General features: G+C 43.4%; 1 protein-coding gene and 1 long non-coding RNA gene across 3 annotated transcripts in view; one reads left to right on the top strand and one right to left on the bottom strand.

Moving 5' to 3' along the window:
* Nucleotides 1–1625: 1625 nt before the first annotated feature.
* LOC134298387 (uncharacterized) lies at nt 1626–21275 on the bottom strand. The gene is made up of 2 exons (XR_010005434.1): nt 21004–21275; nt 1626–2792 (listed from the first exon to the last, which is right to left on the bottom strand). It is a non-coding gene; the product is annotated as an uncharacterized LOC134298387 (long non-coding RNA).
* The window catches only part of best4 (bestrophin 4), a 37166-nt gene continuing 28443 nt past the window's right edge, over nt 12817–21539 (top strand). The window contains exon 1 of one of the 2 annotated variants that reach the window (XM_003220214.4): nt 12817–13216. Coding sequence is in view for 1 of the 2 variants with exons in the window: in XM_008109539.3 (XP_008107746.1) it covers nt 13195–13216 (22 nt within the window). In the remaining variant the exon portion in view is untranslated. The remainder of the gene's footprint in view (nt 13217–21539) is intronic. The other variant, XM_008109539.3, reaches the window with a different exon arrangement.

Below are 21539 nucleotides of genomic sequence, written 5' to 3'. Positions count from 1 at the left end.
TATTAAAATTGCAGAATAGTTGCTTTAAACTAGGAATGGGAATCTAGTTCTTCCACGTGCCAATGCATCCAAAATGTTTCACCAGACTAATTTTTCTTATGAATTACATTTTGGTGACCAAACTTAAAAGATCAATGCTTTTTAAAACATAGGCTTATCTGCTCTCTCCTCTTATGTTTTGATGCCTATTCATGCCCTGAAAGGGATCCTGGAGGCAGCTGCTGTTTACTTTGCCTGCTGTAGGAAGGCATACACCTTAACAGCAGGATCAGGTGGAACAGGAATACATTTCCCATTTCAAGTTTTATTGTATTGTTTATGCCAAATGTGCTGCTGCGACATAACATCAGATGTCTGTGTTTCTCCAGCTCTCTGACCTCATCTACCCAATGCTGATGCTACAAAAAAAAACTTCCAGATAGACAAATGCTAAGAAGGAAGAGGGGAGCTATGGGAGCATTAAAAGATGATGTAAAAAAGGATCCTCATTGTTGTTAAGTGAGTTATGACTATATCACACAAAAGGTACAATTTCATCAACCGATAAACAAAGGTCCTCAAAACAGAGTAGGGATATTTTCAGATACCCTCTTGCCAGCTCCCACCTATATTCTCTTGAGGCTTTATAACCTCAGAATATAATATACCAGTAATTTTTTTAATTCTCACTTATGCATAAAAGTGCCACAGAAGGAAGCTACACTGAAACATGATAGAAGTACTTAATGTAAAAGAAAGAAAAAAGAAAAGTAGTTGACTTCTGTTCACTTGTATCTTCATTCAGCTACAAAGAATAATATAGGCACTACCTTCCAGTTTCTTAGTGTTGACTCTTTTCTCGAGCAAAAACACTTTCCAAAATAGTTTTCAAAACTTTAAATTTGGTAACTCCTTTTCTTCTTTAAGCAAAAAGTCAATTAAAAGTTTCCAATATTTCAACAAAAATCCAGTGTCCCTTCTTTTAACAAGCAAGTTAATTTATCCATCTTGGACAAGTCCATTGTTTTTATCGTCTAACCTTCTCTTGTTGGTGTTATTAAGTTGTTCCATTTCTGAACATAAAGCAATCTGACTGCTGTGATCATATATTGCAACCATCTACCATAGTTGTTTATTAGTCTATGTATATTAGACTAATATGACTGTATATTAGTCAGTCCAAATAAAAACCTTTGTGATTATATAGCAGTGTCTTCGCTGGACACGCATGATCATTCACGACTTTGCCATGATACACAAGCAACACTCCTGGGATGCCCTAGAGCAGGTCTGCACAGTCTGCGCCCCTCCGGGTGTTTTGGACTTCAGCTCTCAGAATTTCTGACCATTGGATAAGTTGTCTAGGGCTTCTGGGAGTCAGAGTCCCAAACACATGGAGGACCACATATTGTGAAGCTCTGCTCTAGAAACCAACTAAACAGACCTTTAGTTAGTGTTCCCCTGGTACCTGGATGTTCCACAGTAACTTGCTAACATTTTTTTGTCCCTGAGTAGTTCTAGTTGCTCAGCAACAGTGTGCTCAGGAAAGATCATTGCCATCTCTATTGGATGAGCAAGAGTGTGACACTTGAACACTACATTACTTATACCAAGTGCAGACAAAGAATATGCCTCCAGATCAGTGGTTAATAATAATAATAATAGAACTTTATTTATACCCTGCCACCATCTCCCCATGGGGACTCGGGGCGGCTTACATGGGGCAGAGGCCCAAACAACATAGAACAAAACATAGGCAACAAATAAAAATCACACTATAAAAAGATAAAACAGTAATACAATATATCAATTAAAACAAAAATACAGGATAAAAAAATTGCATTTAAAACACATAAATGGTTTACCAGTTTACCAGCTGTTAGGATTTCTAGGAATTGAAGGCCAAGACATCTGGGGACCCACAGGTTGAGAACCACTGCTCCAGATGATGGATTGTACTTCCAATCAACTCCAGCCAGCATAGGCAATAGTGAGAAGTGTAGTAGGAGTATCTCCCCAACAAAATTAATGTTTCATCCACTCCAATTAATGTATTCTCTTTATCCTTGTTGACTATTGATCAAATGGCCAGGTATGCAGAAAACAAGTGAATGTCCAGGCTAAAATATGTTTATTAATATATAATTGTGCTCCCAAAGGAGATTACAACTATAGTGGATTGTGGGAATGCCATGAATATAGTTTATAATGATTTTAGAAAATCATTGTAATTTGGTGATGCACCAGCACTTTTTGGCAGAGAAAATTAAAGGCCCTGTAAAACAACAACTCCTGCAATTCCATAGCATTTATAGTAGTGTCAAGCTGCATTAATTCTGCAGTGTAACAGGACCCAAAGTTTCCAACTGTATATTCATTTGCAGAGTCATTAAATAAGCCGCAGGGCAGATTGATGCAATTATAGGTATAAATCTATGTGATGTAGACTTACAACTGCTCAGAAAACCAAGTATTTGCCAAGGGTTCATCATGAACTTGCAGGGAGGTTTCAATACTACAAGAGTCTCTTCTGAAGACCCAGTAGTTTTCAATACTTCAATCAGTTAGATCAGATCAGGGATGAAGATTCTCTAGTCTATTGGCAAGGATAAGTGATGCAAAATATTTAAAGGTCAGACTGTTATGGCATGAGATGGAGTTCTGTTCATTTGCAAAACAGACTTCTGCTAATTGGAAGGGCTGCAGGAAATACTTATCAAACTGACAGACAGCATAAATGACCTTTATTCTGCAGTAATGTGACCTCATCCAGAATACTTCATCCAGGTTCCAGGTGCAACACTTTAAGAGGCCTGTAGAAAAATTGCAAAAGTCAGAGAAAGACAATTAAGGTGATCAACTCTGCAGTATCAAAAACAAGTTACAACAAGAAAGATTAATGTAGAAATCAGAGAAAACTAAAAAATGTGGATCAGGAAATATAGCATATTATTTCAAAAATGGATATTGACTAGAAAACAAAGCTTTGGAAATTCTTATATTAAAATGTATTCACATAGTTGCTTTTAGACGTTGGAAAAGAGATAAGCCTCTGATGGTACTGATTGGTACCATCTACTTCAGGAATATTGGATACCTGTGTGTGTTTATATACATAAACACACACACAGACACACACTTACCAGTACTGTACTTATAAAACTCATAAAATTAAGCAGCTAAGATGTCTTTAAATGAGCAGCAGAGTTGCTAATAAATTGTAGTTATTCCATTATGGAGGTGTTCTGCTCACACCTCAAGGACAAAGGATCAAACATGAAGTTCTGGAATGAATGCTGCTATTGTGCTTCTTTTATTCCAATGAAGTCTGGGCACAATAACTTCTCTTTGCATTGCTCTGTTTAATGTGTGTGCATTTATATGTATGTATACTTATATGTCCTAAATTTATATGTCCTAAATGTTTACTTAGTTTTATATTTATTAGTGATTTTAGAGATATACTCAACATGTCTATTGTTATTCTTCTTTCCTATGTATTATGATTTGTCTTTACTTTGTTGATTTAATTCTCCTGTATTGTTATGTGCCTCCTTTTATTTATATTGTGTTCCTGTTGTAAGCCGCTCCAAGTCCTCTCGGGGAGAGAGGGCAGGATATAAACAAAGCTTTATTATTATTATTATTATTTATAATGAGCTTCTTAATACCAGCTGTAAAAGATTGATGACCGTCGCCCCCGCTTTCAAATTGATTAAAAAAAAAACGCAGCAGAGAGTTCCATAGATTACTCTCCAAAAGAACGGAGCGGGACCGCAACAGACTATTATTAAAAGACCTTTTTTCCTTCATTTTCCTCTTCCCTGAACTATGTAACAAATCCCCCCAATAAAAGTAGCATTTATTTTAACAGTAACCCTCTCTATCTGGTTATTTTGTATCTTTTCTCTGACTCCTTTCCTTTGCATGCAATCTCTCTCTCCCTCCCGTCCCTTTAAACTCCGGTTGAGGTTTCTCCGCCATAGATTAACATGGCGGTCGATATAAATTGGCTCATATCTCTATCAAAATTACCCCTAGAACGCTCCTCTTTTAGTCTTAACCCTTTCTAAGGCTCCTGACTCGAAGACAACCAGCAGACCCGGAATCGGTCCAGTTTTCGGCATCTCAACAGCTGACTGTCAAAACGGAACCGCGTCTCTTTCCAAGCCAAGTTGCTGCTTTATCCCGGGTTTTTCTCTCCCCGCGACTCGCGGAATGGCTTTCCCTAGCCCCTTTCTGTGAATTGGGGATGGGGGGGATCGCTCTCTCGCGGGGGAGACATAGTTCTCCAAGGACCCTCACCCTCTACAGCTGCCAGGGGGTGACGGACGGGTGCACTCCACGTTCCATGCATACTTTTGTGATTTTATGAAGAAGAAGAACACTCTTCCCCAGACCTACCCTTGGACTTATGAAATCCTATACCTCCAAAGACTTACTAACCCATATGTGCCCCTTCCCCATGCCATCTCTATGAATTCCCTATGAACTCTTTCTCCTCATGCATTTGTGAATATTCATATTCTATGTACTTGGACACACTCATGACTCGCTGTGTATGAATTTCAAATCGTTGGGCTAACTTCATGAATTGTGAAATCATGCTGCTTGAACCCCACTTCTATATTGGATTCCCCAGATGTTGTGAACTTCGTCCTTATCAAATGTTTTCTATTGCTTATTTCTATTGTTTATATCATTCATGATTCCCCTTTATGCAATGTCACCCACCTTTATGGATTCTCCTTTATCTCCTTTATCTACCTATCTGCCTATATGTATTTATACTCTTTGGGATCCCCGGAAAATATGTGTTTTTCCCAGCTGGGTTTATATTCCAACTTTATTTTTAATTTTCATTTTATCCCATATAATTGGCAGATCATGAAATCAAATGGGAAATATTATGACCCCAACCTGAACTCTAGCCCCATGACTCAGACCTCCCCTTCCCAAAAACAAAAGGATAATCTGCCACAGTTTAATCCCATCTCATTCCGATCGCATGGACAATATAGGGCGAGTCACCAAACTAAAGGTGACTCGCCCCCAAGGCAAACATTGTCACATCTCAGGCCAGGACGCCGCAGGAAGGCACCCTGTGGGGCCGTCAATGATGGCTCATCAAATCACCACTTCCCGTCTGACACCCCAAAGACATATCTAAAATCTGTGAACGTGACAGGACCCCGGACATCCTTGATGGGTGTCATTAATTCCTTTAGAAATTGGCTGGGCCAGAATTAATCAGATGTTTCCTGTCCGGTCACCTCTTTGTCTCAATAGCTCCCGCCTCCTCCTCTCTGATTGGCCCGAGAGGGGACAAAAAGTGGCTCCCCATTGGGCCAGCAGAGCAAGGCGGGAAACGAAAGCCCGCCTCGTTCAACCTCTCAGCCTATCCGCGATCAGATGGGCAGGGAAGCGGGGCGGGAAATTCAAAGGGCTGTCAGACCAAAACATTGTATAAATATGGCTTTATTTGAAACATATGTTACGCTAGTAGATTGAATGATCACTATTAGCGTCCTTTTCAGCTGAATTGCTCAATAAAACTCCTTGGCGGATTTTCCTTCAACGTGGCGGACCTTCTTCATTTCAGGCTTCAGGTTGTATTGCGGCTTATATTCTTCTTTTGGCTTCGCCAAGGTCCGTTCCCTCAGGACCGGATCGGCTTCCTTCTAAAGGGGCCCGATCCCCCAAACGCGGTCGACAACATAATTTGGCTTTACCACGAAGGGACTCGCTTGGAAGTTCCAAAAATCAATTTTTTAGGCTAAAATTCCAAGCGGCGACCTTGGTCCAGATATTCTGGGACAGGTTGGGGAGAGAAACGGCTGCAAGGAGGGCCCTCCGACCAACAATTTGACCTCATTTCACATCCAAATTTCTCTGGCAGCCCCTTTCTCTCTCTAGATCTGATTCAGGGTACTGAACAAAGGAGCCAGATAGGAGGAAGCAGATTTTTAGCTCCTCGAAGGAAAGGCGCCAACGTGAAACAGGGGACGCCCTGTAAAAATAAAAGGGAACCGGCCCCGTTGTTGAGACCCAGGTGGGCGGAGCCTTGGAGGTATTGCACTTCGGATCAGGGCTCGGTAACAAATTCCTGGTGAAACGCGGGAACATCTGGCGCCCCGTGGTGTGTGAGAACAGTCTGGCTTGTAAGATTACAGGTTCTAGGATCGTGGGGTAGGGGAACGATTGTGTTCCCGGGGCACCTGCGGATTCTACGAACGCCAGCCATTCAGCCTTGGTGTAGGGAGAACTCTTGAAAGGACGAGTGCATCCCGCCGGTGGGTGAGTCGTTACTCCATTAACTGTCAGGTACTGGGCAGGGGCTGAGCCAAGGATGGGTGTTTGTTCAAGCACGTCTAGGGTGTCCCACCCCAGCAGACATCCCCAGGGATTCTCCATTGGGAAAGATCCTGGCCAATTGGGGTGGGCTTTGCATCGAAAAACATGGTGCAGGCCAGGTTGGGCTAACTCAGAGCACATAAGTGGCCCCTTATGGCCCTTGAAGGGGGAACAGCTTGCCCCCCCATTTGAGTCACCGAATTCGGAGTGTTGACCTAAAGGTGACTCACCATGAGGAGGGCAAGTGGTCCCAACTTGCTTATGCTGCGATGTTCATAGCCTCAAGCCAGAGGGAGAGTGGAAGGAGGGAGGGGGGGTCCAAGTCTTCCCATGCAGGGACGTGGGCTCCAAAACCTACCCTCAGAAGCTCCTCTCTAGACCTACTTCCCTTCCCGCCTCCACCAGAAGAGGAACTTCTGGAGACATTTGCTTACCCCCACCTTACCAAACCCGACCCCCATCCCTTGCCTCACCTCATCCCCCGTTTTCCCCCTTGTTCTGAGTCTTGCACCGACCCAGAACCCCCAAATCGACCCTTCAAGGGAACCTCTGCTTCCCGGGATCCCACTCTCCCAGACTCACTCTCCCAATTCCCATTTCCCCCCGTCTCCCTTCCGTTTCCCAGCCCTCTATTCTCTCTCAGCCCCCCTCCCTTAATCTCTCCCTCTCTTCCTCTCGCTCGTCCTTTTTGACCAGAGGAACAGGGGGAAAGGAGGGGCCATGGGGGGAATGAGGACCCTCAGAGGAAGGAGGAATTGACTGTTCAGAGACCAAAGAACATTCATTGCCATCCTCTGTTTCATCAAAAGCCTGAATATTGGATCAATAGTTCTCCAAAGAATTATTTTCCCCTCTCTCCCTCCTTTTCAAAGCAATCTGCTTCTGAATTTTTGAGTCACAGTTCAATCCCCTTTTTCCTTCTTCTTTTCTGTTTGCTTTCAAAACGTTACCCAAAATCTCTGGAAACTCCCCAAAGATCCCAGAGGAACATAAATTTTTAGACTGTCAATTTGCATTTTTGTTGGTTACAATTTGCAAGTGGGACCTTTGATCTGGCATTCTTTCCAAATCATCAGGTCACACCTTAAAATTTGTTCAAACTAAAGGATCCTGTGTCCTCAGAGACTCCTTTCCCTTTTTTTCCTTCACCCAATCCCTTTGGGCAACCCTGCAAAACCCCTCCCCCTTTTTTGAATCTCCCTCTCAGCCCCCCCCCCCTTCTCTCTGGGGGATATTGTGTATCTTTGGAAAACCTTCCATCTTCAGAGACTGGCTGAGTCCTGCCTGGGGCTTCCCTGTTCTCTGAGTAGTATTCTTTGTTTGATTGCCTTGACATTGGAGCTTTGTATGTCCTTTAAATGTGGGGAACCAAGTTTTGTTCCTTTTCCTCATGATTTTCTTCCTTGAGCTATCCTCTCTGTTTCTCTCTCTCTCCCTCTTGTTTGCTATCTCTTGAATGACTGTGTATACAATGGGTTAGGGGTTTTACTAACACTCTCTCAGTATAAAAGGGACCGTTGGGAACTGTAGAATGGGGATCCTGGCACCCCACATGAAAGGCACCCCACTCCGACCTGGACTACCAGGACCATCATCCGCTCCTGTGGCTATCAAGGGACTCTGAGAAACCCAGCTCAGATAAGGCGAGAGCAACCAGTGGGGTGCCATCACGGTGATGAGGCCCCCACCCACAAGCTGGCTCCAACCCCTGGCAGGGGTCGTAAGGCTGATCCTGAGCAGAAGAACATCCCCTTCAACTGCAGGGAGGAAAGGGCGCCCCCACGAGACCAGGAGAAGGCTGGCAGGTAAGGGCGACCCCTCCTCACCTGAAGAAGAGGTGGCAGAGGCTAAAGGTGCGTCCCCATGGAGCCACAAACAGGACCCGCGCTGTTGGTCGCTGGGTCATGCGCGAGTGGGGAGCCCAAACATGGCTGCGAGGGTGCCAGAGGAACCTTCAGTATTGAAAATGTCCCAGAAGGTATGAATGATTTATTTCCATTTTTTTTCCTCCTTTTTTTTTCCTCCTTATAAAACTAACCCTCCACTCTTAGGGTCTTGGGGGAAGGGGAGTGGGGAGGGGACACGTGATCTCTTTTCTTTGCTGTCTTGAGGCATTCTCTATCCCTTGGACCTCCTCCCGGGTGGAGGTGCTGGACCTGGCTGTGGACACTAGGAGGCGCCTGGTGGAGATGGCATCACAACCTCCTCGAAGCCCTCCTGACCTCCTACATCGCTTGCAAGGTGCTGGAATCCATGCCAGGATCCATCAAGAGTGCTCCTGGACCAGAACCAGCCCCCACCAGCGGTGAGGAAGACAAAGATCTGTGGACAGCTGAGCTGGGAGACGACCTGAAGGTGTTGTTCCGGAAAACACCTCCTCAGGGCCCGCCGCCCGCGAACTGTCCTGACCCACACCCTCCCGAGGCCCGGAGAAAGACCAAAAGCCAGAGACCAAAGCACAAGACCCTCTCCAAGGACCTCTCCAAATTCCATCCTTCTAGCACCACGGGAACACCCCCATTTGGACCTACAAACATTTGACAGCTCGCTTTGACAGCTGTCAAATCGGCCCTCACTTCAACCCCCGCTCGGAAGAACTAACGCTGCGATCCCACTGGGAGCTGTCCGGCGTGCTGAATCAGGAGCCGTGAGTTCTAATTTCCCTTCTATTTTTTCTCCCTGTTCTTTCCCTATCTTTTCCACTAAGAGCTGTCCAAGGTACTACCCTAACCCTAACCCTAACCCTAGAAGATGCTAAAGGAAAGGTTTTCTCCTCTTTCTAGCTGTCATCCTTCTCCTTCTAATAATAAGCTGCTGTTGGTCACATTTGCCCGCTCTGTTCCAAATTTGTCGCAAAAAGAACCATTCGAACCCCTCTCAGCAGATGGCCATGCTGCCGCTAAGAGGTTATAATGCTTATGCGGTAGGGCAGGGGCGAAGTGGGCTCCTCCCATCTTCGCCCCGCCCTTACCGAGTGGGGAATATGATGACCGTCGCCCCCGCTTTCAAATTGATTAAAAAAAAAAACGCAGCAGAGAGTTCCATAGATTACTCTCCAAAAGAACGGAGCGGGACCGCAACAGACTATTATTAAAAGACCTTTTTTCCTTCATTTTCCTCTTCCCTGAACTATGTAACAAATCCCCCCAATAAAAGTAGCATTTATTTTAACAGTAACCCTCTCTATCTGGTTATTTTGTATCTTTTCTCTGACTCCTTTCCTTTGCATGCAATCTCTCTCTCCCTCCCGTCCCTTTAAACTCCGGTTGAGGTTTCTCCGCCATAGATTAACATGGCGGTCGATATAAATTGGCTCATATCTCTATCAAAATTACCCCTAGAACGCTCCTCTTTTAGTCTTAACCCTTTCTAAGGCTCCTGACTCGAAGACAACCAGCAGACCCGGAATCGGTCCAGTTTTCGGCATCTCAACAGCTGACTGTCAAAACGGAACCGCGTCTCTTTCCAAGCCAAGTTGCTGCTTTATCCCGGGTTTTTCTCTCCCCGCGACTCGCGGAATGGCTTTCCCTAGCCCCTTTCTGTGAATTGGGGATGGGGGGGATCGCTCTCTCGCGGGGGAGACATAGTTCTCCAAGGACCCTCACCCTCTACAGCTGCCAGGGGGTGACGGACGGGTGCACTCCACGTTCCATGCATACTTTTGTGATTTTATGAAGAAGAAGAACACTCTTCCCCAGACCTACCCTTGGACTTATGAAATCCTATACCTCCAAAGACTTACTAACCCATATGTGCCCCTTCCCCATGCCATCTCTATGAATTCCCTATGAACTCTTTCTCCTCATGCATTTGTGAATATTCATATTCTATGTACTTGGACACACTCATGACTCGCTGTGTATGAATTTCAAATCGTTGGGCTAACTTCATGAATTGTGAAATCATGCTGCTTGAACCCCACTTCTATATTGGATTCCCCAGATGTTGTGAACTTCGTCCTTATCAAATGTTTTCTATTGCTTATTTCTATTGTTTATATCATTCATGATTCCCCTTTATGCAATGTCACCCACCTTTATGGATTCTCCTTTATCTCCTTTATCTACCTATCTGCCTATATGTATTTATACTCTTTGGGATCCCCGGAAAATATGTGTTTTTCCCAGCTGGGTTTATATTCCAACTTTATTTTTAATTTTCATTTTATCCCATATAATTGGCAGATCATGAAATCAAATGGGAAATATTATGACCCCAACCTGAACTCTAGCCCCATGACTCAGACCTCCCCTTCCCAAAAACAAAAGGATAATCTGCCACAGTTTAATCCCATCTCATTCCGATCGCATGGACAATATAGGGCGAGTCACCAAACTAAAGGTGACTCGCCCCCAAGGCAAACATTGTCACATCTCAGGCCAGGACGCCGCAGGAAGGCACCCTGTGGGGCCGTCAATGATGGCTCATCAAATCACCACTTCCCGTCTGACACCCCAAAGACATATCTAAAATCTGTGAACGTGACAGGACCCCGGACATCCTTGATGGGTGTCATTAATTCCTTTAGAAATTGGCTGGGCCAGAATTAATCAGATGTTTCCTGTCCGGTCACCTCTTTGTCTCAATAGCTCCCGCCTCCTCCTCTCTGATTGGCCCGAGAGGGGACAAAAAGCGGCTCCCCATTGGGCCAGCAGAGCAAGGCGGGAAACGAAAGCCCGCCTCGTTCAACCTCTCAGCCTATCCGCGATCAGATGGGCAGGGAAGCGGGGCGGGAAATTCAAAGGGCTGTCAGACCAAAACATTGTATAAATATGGCTTTATTTGAAACATATGTTACGCTAGTAGATTGAATGATCACTATTAGCGTCCTTTTCAGCTGAATTGCTCAATAAAACTCCTTGGCGGATTTTCCTTCAACGTGGCGGACCTTCTTCATTTCAGGCTTCAGGTTGTATTGCGGCTTATATTCTTCTTTTGGCTTCGCCAAGGTCCGTTCCCTCAGGACCGGATCGGCTTCCTTCTAAAGGGGCCCGATCCCCCAAACGCGGTCGACAACAAGATGACGGCAATGTGTGACAGCTTCTTGAAGAAAATGCAACGCAGCAAAGAGAGAAGTTGATAGTGTTGACAGCACAGTCATTAATGAAGTTAATGATACCTTCCACAACTACAAAACCACATCAGGAGCTTTAAATGAGAATACTAGATATTTGTTAAACAGCAAAAGACACAAAATGGCAAAAGATAATTGTTGAACCCATTTTCGAAATGATAGAATATGGTTATGTTGCCTTTTGAATTGTTCTGTTCCTTCAAGTCATTTCTAACTTACGGTGACGCTTTCACAGGTATTTCTTGCCAAGATTTGTTCAGAAGACAGTTGCCATTGCCTTCTTCTCAGGCAAAGAGAGTGTACCTTGCCCAAGATCATCCAGTGGGTTTCATGACCAAATGGTGTGAGCGCTGGACTATGACTCTATAGAGGCTTGAATTATACACCTCTATTCATCAGGAGGCTATTACAAGGACTACCTAACAGCCTGAAAGCAAAGAAAAGGCCAAATGGTAATACTGGGTTGCTGTGAGTTTTCCGGGCTCTATGGCCATGTTCCAGAAACATTCTCTCCTGACATTTCGCCCACACCTGTGGTCGAACCTTATGGCAGGCATCCTCAGAGGTTGTGAGGTCTGTTGGAAACTAGGCAAGTGGGGTTTTTATATCTGTGGAAAGTCTGGGGTGGGAGAAAGAAGTCTTGTCTGTTTGAGGCAAGTGTGAATGTTGCAACTGGCCATCTTGATAAATAATAACTTTCTTTTTATATCTCGCCACCATCTCCCCGAAGGGACTCGGGGCGCCTTACAAGTGGGACCAGGCCCAGCACAACAAAGTGTATGAACATAATAAATATATAGCCATCTGATTAAAATAATTACATTTTTTAAATTTAAAAAAAAAACATAATATATAGCAATCTGATTTAAAAAATTAAAAACAGCAGAATATTTTTTAAAAAACCATTAAAACAAACATCAAAAACCAGAATCAGGGATAAGATGGGCAATTGATTAGCACTGAATAGCCTTACAGCTTCAAAGCCTGGCTGCTTCCTGCATGGGGGAATCCTTTTGTTGGGAGGTATTAGCTGGCCCTGATTTTTTCCTGTCTCCAATTCCTCTTTTTTTTTTCTTTTTTTTTTTTTAGCATTGCCCAGTTTCCAAGAAACCACACAACCTCTGAGGATGCCTGTCTTAGGTGTGGGCAAAATGTCAGGAGAGAATGCTTCTGGAACATGGCCATATAGCCTGGAAAACTCACAGCAACTCAGTGATTCGGACCATGAAAGCCTTCTACAACACAAATGGTAATATTGCTCTCAGGCCCCTTCCACATAGCTGAATAAAATCCCACATTTTCTGCTTTGGACTGGAATATATGGCAGTGTGGACTCAGATAACCCCGTTCAAAGCAGATATTTGCGGGACTTTCTGCCTTGATGTTCAGGGTTATAGGGCTGTGTGGAAGGGCCCTAACATAGCTGGCTGAGGGGATGTTGAGAGTGGCAGTCCAAAAAAGCCCAGCCTTGCCCAAGCCCAGATCTGCCAAGGAAGAGCAGGTGTTGTGGGCTACGTTTGCGAGCAAGGAAGTGGCCTAAGAAAACCCCAGAGACCCGCCTCAGCCTGATGCCCAGAACTTGGAAAGCGGGAGAGAGAAGGCAGGGAGGGGCCCGGTTTCCCTGTCGCCAGTGGCTGCGCTTATCGCTCCGGAGAGGCGCCTCTCCCTGCAATTCTCCGCCCCGGAGAAGGAGAGGAGGAAGAGGAGGGAGTCCGAAGTGAACGGATGCGCCCCGAGGAGCGCCCACGGCATGGAGGAGCCTTGAGAAAGGCGCCCCGCCGCAGAGAATGGCTCACGACGGGGCCAGAGGTGAGTGGATCCTCCTGCCCTCCTCCCTTCACCTGTGTGACCCACCTGTCAGGTGCATCTGCACCAGGCATGGGCAAACTTGGGCCCTCCAGGTGTTTTGGACTTCAACTCCCGCCATTCCTAACAGCCTCAGGCCCCTTCCTTTTCCCCCTCAGCCGCTTAAGCGGCTGAGGGGGAAAAGGAAGGGGCCTGAGGCTGTTAGGAATGGCGGGAGTTGAAGTCCAAAACACCTGGAGGGCCCAAGTTTGCCCATGCCTGATCTACACTATAGAGTTGATGCACTTTGGCACCACTTTAACTAGCGTGGGAGAATACTCAAGAGTTGTGTTGTCGAAGGCTTTCATGGCTGGAATCCCTGAGTTGCTGTGAGTTTTCCGGGCTGTATGGTCATGTTCCAGAAGCATTCTCTCTTGATGGCAGGCATCAAGAGGTTGTGAGGTCTGTTGGAAACTAGTCAAGTGGGGTTTTATATATCTGTGGAATGTCCAGGGTGAGAAACAACTCTTGCCTGCCTGAGAAAAGTGTAAATGTTGCTTGATTGGCATTGAATAGCCTGGCATCTTCAAGGCTCTAAAACCAGGACAGTAAATAAAGAGCAGCACTCAGAAGACAGGGAAATTCCAGACAAGAAACAATCAGGGCCAGCTACACACCTCCCAACAAAGGATTCCCCAGGCAGGAAACAGCCAGGCCTTGGAGCTGCCAGGCTATTCAATGCTAATCAAGCTGACCGATTAATAATAATAACTTTATTCTTATATCCCACCTCATCTTCCTGAAGGGATTTAGGGCAGCTTACGTGGGGACCAAGCCCTGTAATACTGCAATAAACTATATCAACATAAAATACATTTCAGTTACAATGAATTCATACATAAAACATATAAAATATCATGAAAACATAAAGTCAACAACAACCAATAACGTGCAATTGGGCATGCAATTGAAACATTCACATTTGCCTCAGACAGACAAGAGTTCTTTCTCCCACACTGGAGATTCCACAGATATATAAACCCCACTTGCCTAGTTTCCAACAGACCTTACAACCTCTGAGGATGCTTACTATAGATGTGGGCAAAACATCAGGAGAGAATTCTTCTGGAACATGGCCATACAGTCTAGAAAACTCACAGCAACCCAACCTGGGAGTTGTTTGGGGAGGCACCTCACTTTATTTTTTGGCAGAGCGGGCTAAACACAACAAATTGTAACACAACAACTCTCATGATTGTATAGCCCTCATTGCTGGAAATTAAATTGGTATCAAACTGCATTAATTTTACAGTGTTGATGCACCCCCCAGGGAGGGGATGCGGACGAGTCTCCTCCTCCCTTTATAGCACTGATATTGGAGCTGCATTGTTTCCTGCTTGTTAATTTGGAGGAAATGTTTCCCAGAGGGTTTGGGGTGTATACAAACTGGGAAAAAATAGAAATTGGCCCCCTTCCTGCCTTTTTGAGACACCCCCCCCCCCATTTCAAGGCAGGAGGAAGTTTGCCAGGAAGAAATCAAGTGAGGTGCCCTCTGTGTATATAGTGTTGCTAGTATCCCGGGAGACCAGCCTGGGCCAAGGGTATGTTTTTGAGTGAGAAGAACAAGGCAGAGTTTCTGCAGGCGAGTTTTAAAGGAACAGGGGCCTTGTTGTTCTCCAGGAAGATACAAAAGAAAAGGGGATGGAGGGGAGGGGAATTCATTACCTGTCTCCTCCCCAAGCTTGCCGCCAAGAACTTGGGAGTATGGAGCCAAACCTGCCCAAACCCCCTTTTCTACATCCTCCATCTCAGAAAGAGAGAGGGAATATTGCACAGAGAAGTTAAAAAGAAACACCCAACTACTTAGCATTTGCTGCAGGTGAAACAAAAGTGGTGAACAGATACCTGGTGTTGGGCTGACTTTTTTGTCAGTGGAAGTGAATGGATTTTGGAAATGAAAAGTGTCTCTCATCACCATGATGAATTTCATCCAAGGAAGGATATCCCTTTCTCATCCTGTATTACTTCTCCCCGTAGTGTTTCCCACAACCTCTGAATACCTAGTTCCTCCCACCCCACTTCCATTTTTCTCCTGGGAGAATTACACCTCCAACACAATGGAAAGTTTGAGATTTCCAGAGATTCAATATGGGACTTTGAAAAGATCCTGTGCTATATTTGAAAGATTCTGCACTTTTACACACTACATAAGTATAATGTAATCATCATCATCATCATCATCATCATCTTTATTTCTACCCTGCCACCATCTCTCAAAAGGGACTCGGAGTGGCTTAAAAAGCACTCGTAATGTAAAAGTACACATGGTGCACTAAATACAGATACATCAAAACCAAAGGAAAAACATAATTTCCATCATCAGTACACAAAACAATACCACAATAAAATAAATCAACACTAAAATAAACATTGATAAAATGCTACAATTATTATGGACATAAAAAAATAGCAACCAACCAGTTGTATAAAGTGCTTTCAGTGAAAAAACCACTGGGCCTACAAATTTAAACCTTTTGGGCTCTACACCTATTGAAAAGCTTGGTTAAAGAGCCAAGTTTTTAGGTTGAACTGAAAACATTGGCGGGTGGGGCTAATGTACACTTGGTTTGCTTCCAGGACCCCATGGAAACCAGAATCCCTGTTTTAACTGAACTGTAATACAGTGTGTGTGTGTGTGTATACACACACACATACATATCTACACATACATTCTTTTCACTGACATGATAATTGTTTTAATACTGTGAATACGTTAATTCCATTTTAGTGTTCACTTTTTCTATGTTTTTCATTGTACAATACTGTTATTTAAAATCATAGGCCACTTTGAGTCCCAGTTTTGTGGGGAAAGCAGGATATAAATTAATATAAATAAATATACCCTGTTTCTCCGAAAATAAGACATCTCCTGAAAATAAGACCTAGTAGAGGTTTTGCTGAATTGCTAAATATAAGGCCTCCCCCAAAAGTAAGACCTAGCAAAGTTTGTTTTCGGAAGCATGCCTGCCAAACAGAACACCAGAACATGCAGGATTGGTAAATATACATACCATAGATTGTTGTATATGGAAATAATGATAGTAACAAGAAATTCTTAATAGGATTCAGTTTGTCTGGTTATGCTGATTTATGATGACAACTACTGTACAGTATATAATAAATGTTAATTTTTTTGTTCAACAATAAAATGTGAATTCTTCTTCATGGAAAAATAAGACATCCCCTGAAAATAAGACCTAGTGCATCTTTAGGAGCAAAAATTAATATAAAACACTGTTGTATTTTCGGGAAAACACGGTACTAGTACAGTTACTTTGAGTGACAATAATAATAGTCTCCATAAGGCAGAAAGCTCTTGAAGGTGCACAAGAGCAACAACAAAAAACCCCTACAAATCCCAGGTTTCCACATGAAAAGGGTATGAATGAATAGTAAACTCAAAAGTTCACTGAGGTTGTGTTTGAACTAAACATGATTTGGCTGAAATAAATGCAGCAGATATGTTCCTAGCAACAGTCGACTCCACCAGGATACACCCTGTATCTGTATCTCAGAAATAGTTACTAGGAGACCTTCAACATACAAAGGTTATGCCATGGATAATATGTCTCTCCCTGTATGTTCAAGCCCTCCTCCATAGAAGAGTTGATGACCTTACTAATGAGAATGAATAACCAATTGTCCCTGGAACCAGTCCAACAGGAGTTATAGTTATTGGAAAAATATTGATGTTGTACCAAAATTTCCAGAATTCCCCAGTAGTTCAATAAAATCAGCTTTTCCCAAGCTATGATTGCAGGATATCTGCTCCTACTTCCTGGTATCAAATAGGGAGGTAGGAGGTACCAGTTTACTTTCTTCCCTTCCTTTTTTGTATATGTATTTGATACCACAATAGCAATGGAACAAAACCCTCTGACATTGGGGGTGGCGAATATGTGTGTCTAGGTGGAGCTACAATGGAAACCCTCTAACTATCCTGATATAACAGGGACAATCCTGATTAATCATCTCTTATTCCACCTATCCTGAGGGATAAATTGTAAGAATGGATTCAATGGATTCAGACTACAAGAAATAAAAAGATTCCACAAAAACATTAGGAAAAACTTTCTGACAGTAAGAGCTGTTTGGCACTGGAATATTCTGCCTTGTGGTGTGGTGCGGTCTCCTTCTATGGACGTTTTAAAGCAGAGGCTGAATGGCTATCTGTTGGGGGTGCTTCGATTATATCCCTGCACGGCAGGGGTTGTACTTGATGGCTCTTCTGTTCTCTTCCAACTTTATGATTCTATGATAGCTTTTTAAAATGCTCTGGCTTCTCTTTCCTCCTCCCATTTTCTCCTTTTGTCCTCACCTAATATATGTTGCTGCTGAGTTCAGAATACAGAAAGCAGTTTACACTCAGCTCATTGAGAGGGGAGGAAGCCCTTCCTAATAGTTGAGTTAGGAAAAGCTAACTATTGCAATCTCTCCTGGCTTGTGTATTCTTCCTTATTATTAACTTTTGCTATATTGACCATACTCTGATGTTGCTTGGCCACACATATCCTGGTCTCCATCTCTAAAATGTTGTTGCATATGGACCTATCATCTCTCTGTTCTGGTATACAGCCAACTGCAGCCCATCAGATGCATAAAAGAATAAATACAGAAGGGCAGGAACTGTGTTAATCCAGGACAGTGAATATAATAAACTGTGTTACTTGGCCTACATTTGGTGTGAAGGAGGAAATAAGTATATTTCACTATACCAGCCAAGGCAGCAGGCTAGCTTAAGAAGCCCAGGGCTGGTCAACAGGCAGGGTGAATCTACACTGTAGAATTAATGCAGTTTGACACCACTTTAACTGTTATAGCTCAATGGTATGGAATCCTGGGTTGAGTAGTTTGATTAGGTAATGGTACTCTTTGACAGAGAAGGCTAATGACTTTGCAAAAATGACAGCTTCCATGACTACAGAGCCTTGAACCATGGCAGCTAAAATGGTGTCATAGAATAGAATAACAGAGTTGGAAGAGACCACATGGGTCATCTAGTCCAACCCCCTGCCATGCAGGAAAAATACAAAGTATCCCTGAAAGATGACCATCCAGCCTCTGTTTAAAAGCCTCCAAGGATTGAACTTCCACCACACTCCAAGGCCTAGAGTTTCACTGCTGAACAGCTCTTACAATCGGGAAGTTCTCCCTAATGTTCAGGTGGAATCTCCTTTCCTATAATTTGAACCCATTGCTCGGAGTTCTAGTTTCCAGGACAGCAAAAACCAAGACTGCTTCCTCTTCCTTATGATAGCCTTTCACATATTTATTCGTGGCTATCATGTCTCCTCTCAACCTTCTGTTCTGCAGGCTAAACCTACCCAGTTCTTTAAGATGCTCCTCATAGGGCATGGTCTCTAGACCTTTAATCATTTTAGTTGCCCTCCTCTGGACACCTTCAATAACACTTTTGAACTATGGTGCCCAGAATTGGACACAGTATTCCAGGTGAGAGCTCAGCAAAGCAGAATAGAAATGCACCATGACTTCCCTCGATCTAGACTTTATACTCCTATTTATGCAGGCCAAAATCCCATTGGCTTTTTTAGCTGCTGCATCATACCATCGGCTCATGTTCAACTTGTTGTCCACGAAGACTCCAAAATCTTTCTCACATGGACTGTTGTTTAGCCAGGCATCACCCATCCTGTATCTTTGCATTTCATTTTTTCTGCCTAAGTGGAGTACCTTACATTTGTTCTTGTTGAAATTCATTTTGTTAGGTTTGACCCCGTTCTCTAATCTGTTAAGGTCATTTTGAATTCTGACCCTATCCTCTGAGGTATCAAACTGCATCATTTTGACAGTGTAGAAACACTCTAAATCATTGTTCCCCTGGCAGTGGTGGGTCTGTTCCTACAAACAAGTACTTCTGTTCAGTAGGAGGCCCCATCATGCACTGCCTGGAAACTGTAATGCACACATGAGGCCAAGGTCTGCCCATGCATCTGGTCCAGACCGGCTGCTTCCCTGAGTGATTGTGTAGTCCTGGTGATGTTTGCTTTTTCCGTTTTGGGAGAAAAGTCCTTCCAGGTGGAACAGCCTAGCAGTGAAGCCTCAGGAGGAATGATGCTGCTTCCCCACAGCATCTGCTTCTTGAGGTAGACGCTTCACTCCCTTTAATGGAGGAAGGACAATGCTGACACATTTTCTCCAATGCTGACACACCCTAAAGGCTCCAACGAGTAAACATTTTTGTTAAAGGTAAGTGGCTAGAATATGCTCCTGGTTTGTAGGAAAAATACAGTCATCTCTCCACATTCACTGCAATTTAGGGGTTCAGGACTCCTCACTAAAGTGAAAAAAATGTGGATAACGTTTTATATTAGACAACTGTGCTTTAGACATCTCTAGGTCCTCCAGCACAACCTTTAGAGCATCATCTGCCAGAAATTGACCATAGAATCAGAATGGAAGACCTACAAATGCCTGGTAAAGTATTCTTTCTAAGAATCTCTAGGTCCTCAGTGAAACATTATAGTGGAAATTGACCCTAGAGTCACTCTGGAGAATCTAGAGATTCCTAAAGAGAAACCATATTAATAAAATCTGTAAATAATCAAATCTGCAAAAGGCAAATCCACAAATGAGGAGCAGGGCCACCTGTACTTGGTGCTAGGGAAACCCTGCAGATGGTGATGGTAATATTTATTTATATCCTGACTTTTTTCCAAATAATGTCTTGCAATTTCTGGAAACTTCCAGGAATACCCAGAAGCCCTCTTTTTGGCCAGAAAAAGGACTGCCCAGGAATGGAGTGGGAGAGAAAGGATGCCAAAACATTGTTGAGAGCTCCTGCATGGTCTCAGGTTCACACTTTGCTCTGACTGCACTATCGCGAAAGGATCGCAATCCCCTTTGTGAATACTGATGTAATCTAACTTCCTGTGTATAACAGCAGCCTGGGTCAGATGCCTGAAAGGAAATCAAACAACAAAAGCACATTTGCGAAAGAAGTCCTCCATTGCCAAGCAAGGCTTGAACAGGCAGGAAACTTGAGCATACAACCCTCTCCCCATGTTGCCTAATTTTGGGGGGCCCAGTTGCTCTAAACTTTCCTGGGAACCCTGTCACATTCTGCCATGCAATCCTGTGATACTATACTTCAATAACAAGTTGTGACTCTTCTGACAAAAACCCATGCCTATTTACATATCCTCCAACATTTTAGTTTGGCAAACGTATTCATAATTAATTTTCTAATGTTCCACTTTTTCGACTGCTTTTAAAATTCTGATTTCTCTTCTCTCATTCCCCTTTTTGACTTCTGCTTACTTCAATAGCTGCAAACTGAGTTTAAAATACAAAACAGTCTAAAAAAGAGCTGAATCTGACTCTTTCCTTTAGGCTCAGTTAAAAACAAACTGCTGTAGCCTCTCTTAGTTTGTGTTTTCATCTTCATTAATAACTTTATTCACATTAGTGCTCAGCCACACATGTCCTGGACTTTCATCTGTGAAAAGCTGGATGGGATGCATCCAATTCAACAGATATATAGCTAAATTGATAGAAATAGAAGAAAATTCTGCTCTGTGAGTTCTTTGGGAAACGGTCACTGACTCTAAGCTGTTACTTTATTATTTGAACATTATCCCTGGACTGCTAAGGCTAATAGCAACAGGAGGAAAAGCTGATGTCACTGGTCAGGAAAGGTACAGGGAGGAACCACATTCCAGCACAATGTTTTTAATAGTTCCACTGCTGTAGCCTAGATTAAATCAATGTCTTCTGAACCAAATCCAACTCACCAGAGCTTCCGATTCCCAAACAATGGCCAAAGCAAAATCACTCTCGAGTTGCAATAGCGTTCGCTTCTCCCTCAAAAATGGATCACGTTTCTGAAAGGATACAAATACAGTACAAAGCAATTTAGCCTTTACACTGTGAAGCTTTTCAGCTTGTCAACAGTTCATTTGAACCTAGATCTGCACTACTCTTTGAGCATTTCCATTATTTCTTTGTCTTAGATGTAGTCTTTTCTAGAAGGATTTACTCAAAGTAGTTTTAATTTCACTATCACTTTAAACAAATTGTTGGTTTGTAAAAAGTTTTTGGATATAACGTGTGTGTGTGTGTGTGTATATATATATATATATATAAAACAGTATATTGATTGTAGTTATTCCTCAGCCCTCCTCACCTCCCTGTCTCTGTTTGCATTATAGGTCAATGGTCAGTCATCATATACTTGTCAAAGTGAATCAGAGTTCACAGTTATTCCACAGTTTTCAATGAGATTATGATGGACTTTTTGTAGAAGGGTGATCATCATAGTATAGCTCAG

The sequence above is a fragment of the Anolis carolinensis genome, chromosome 4 (genome assembly GCF_035594765.1).
Source record: "Anolis carolinensis isolate JA03-04 chromosome 4, rAnoCar3.1.pri, whole genome shotgun sequence".
NCBI classification, from domain to species: domain Eukaryota; kingdom Metazoa; phylum Chordata; class Lepidosauria; order Squamata; family Dactyloidae; genus Anolis; species Anolis carolinensis.
Note: the sequence above shows the minus strand (reverse complement) of the source record. Positions and strands in the feature narration are given on the sequence as shown.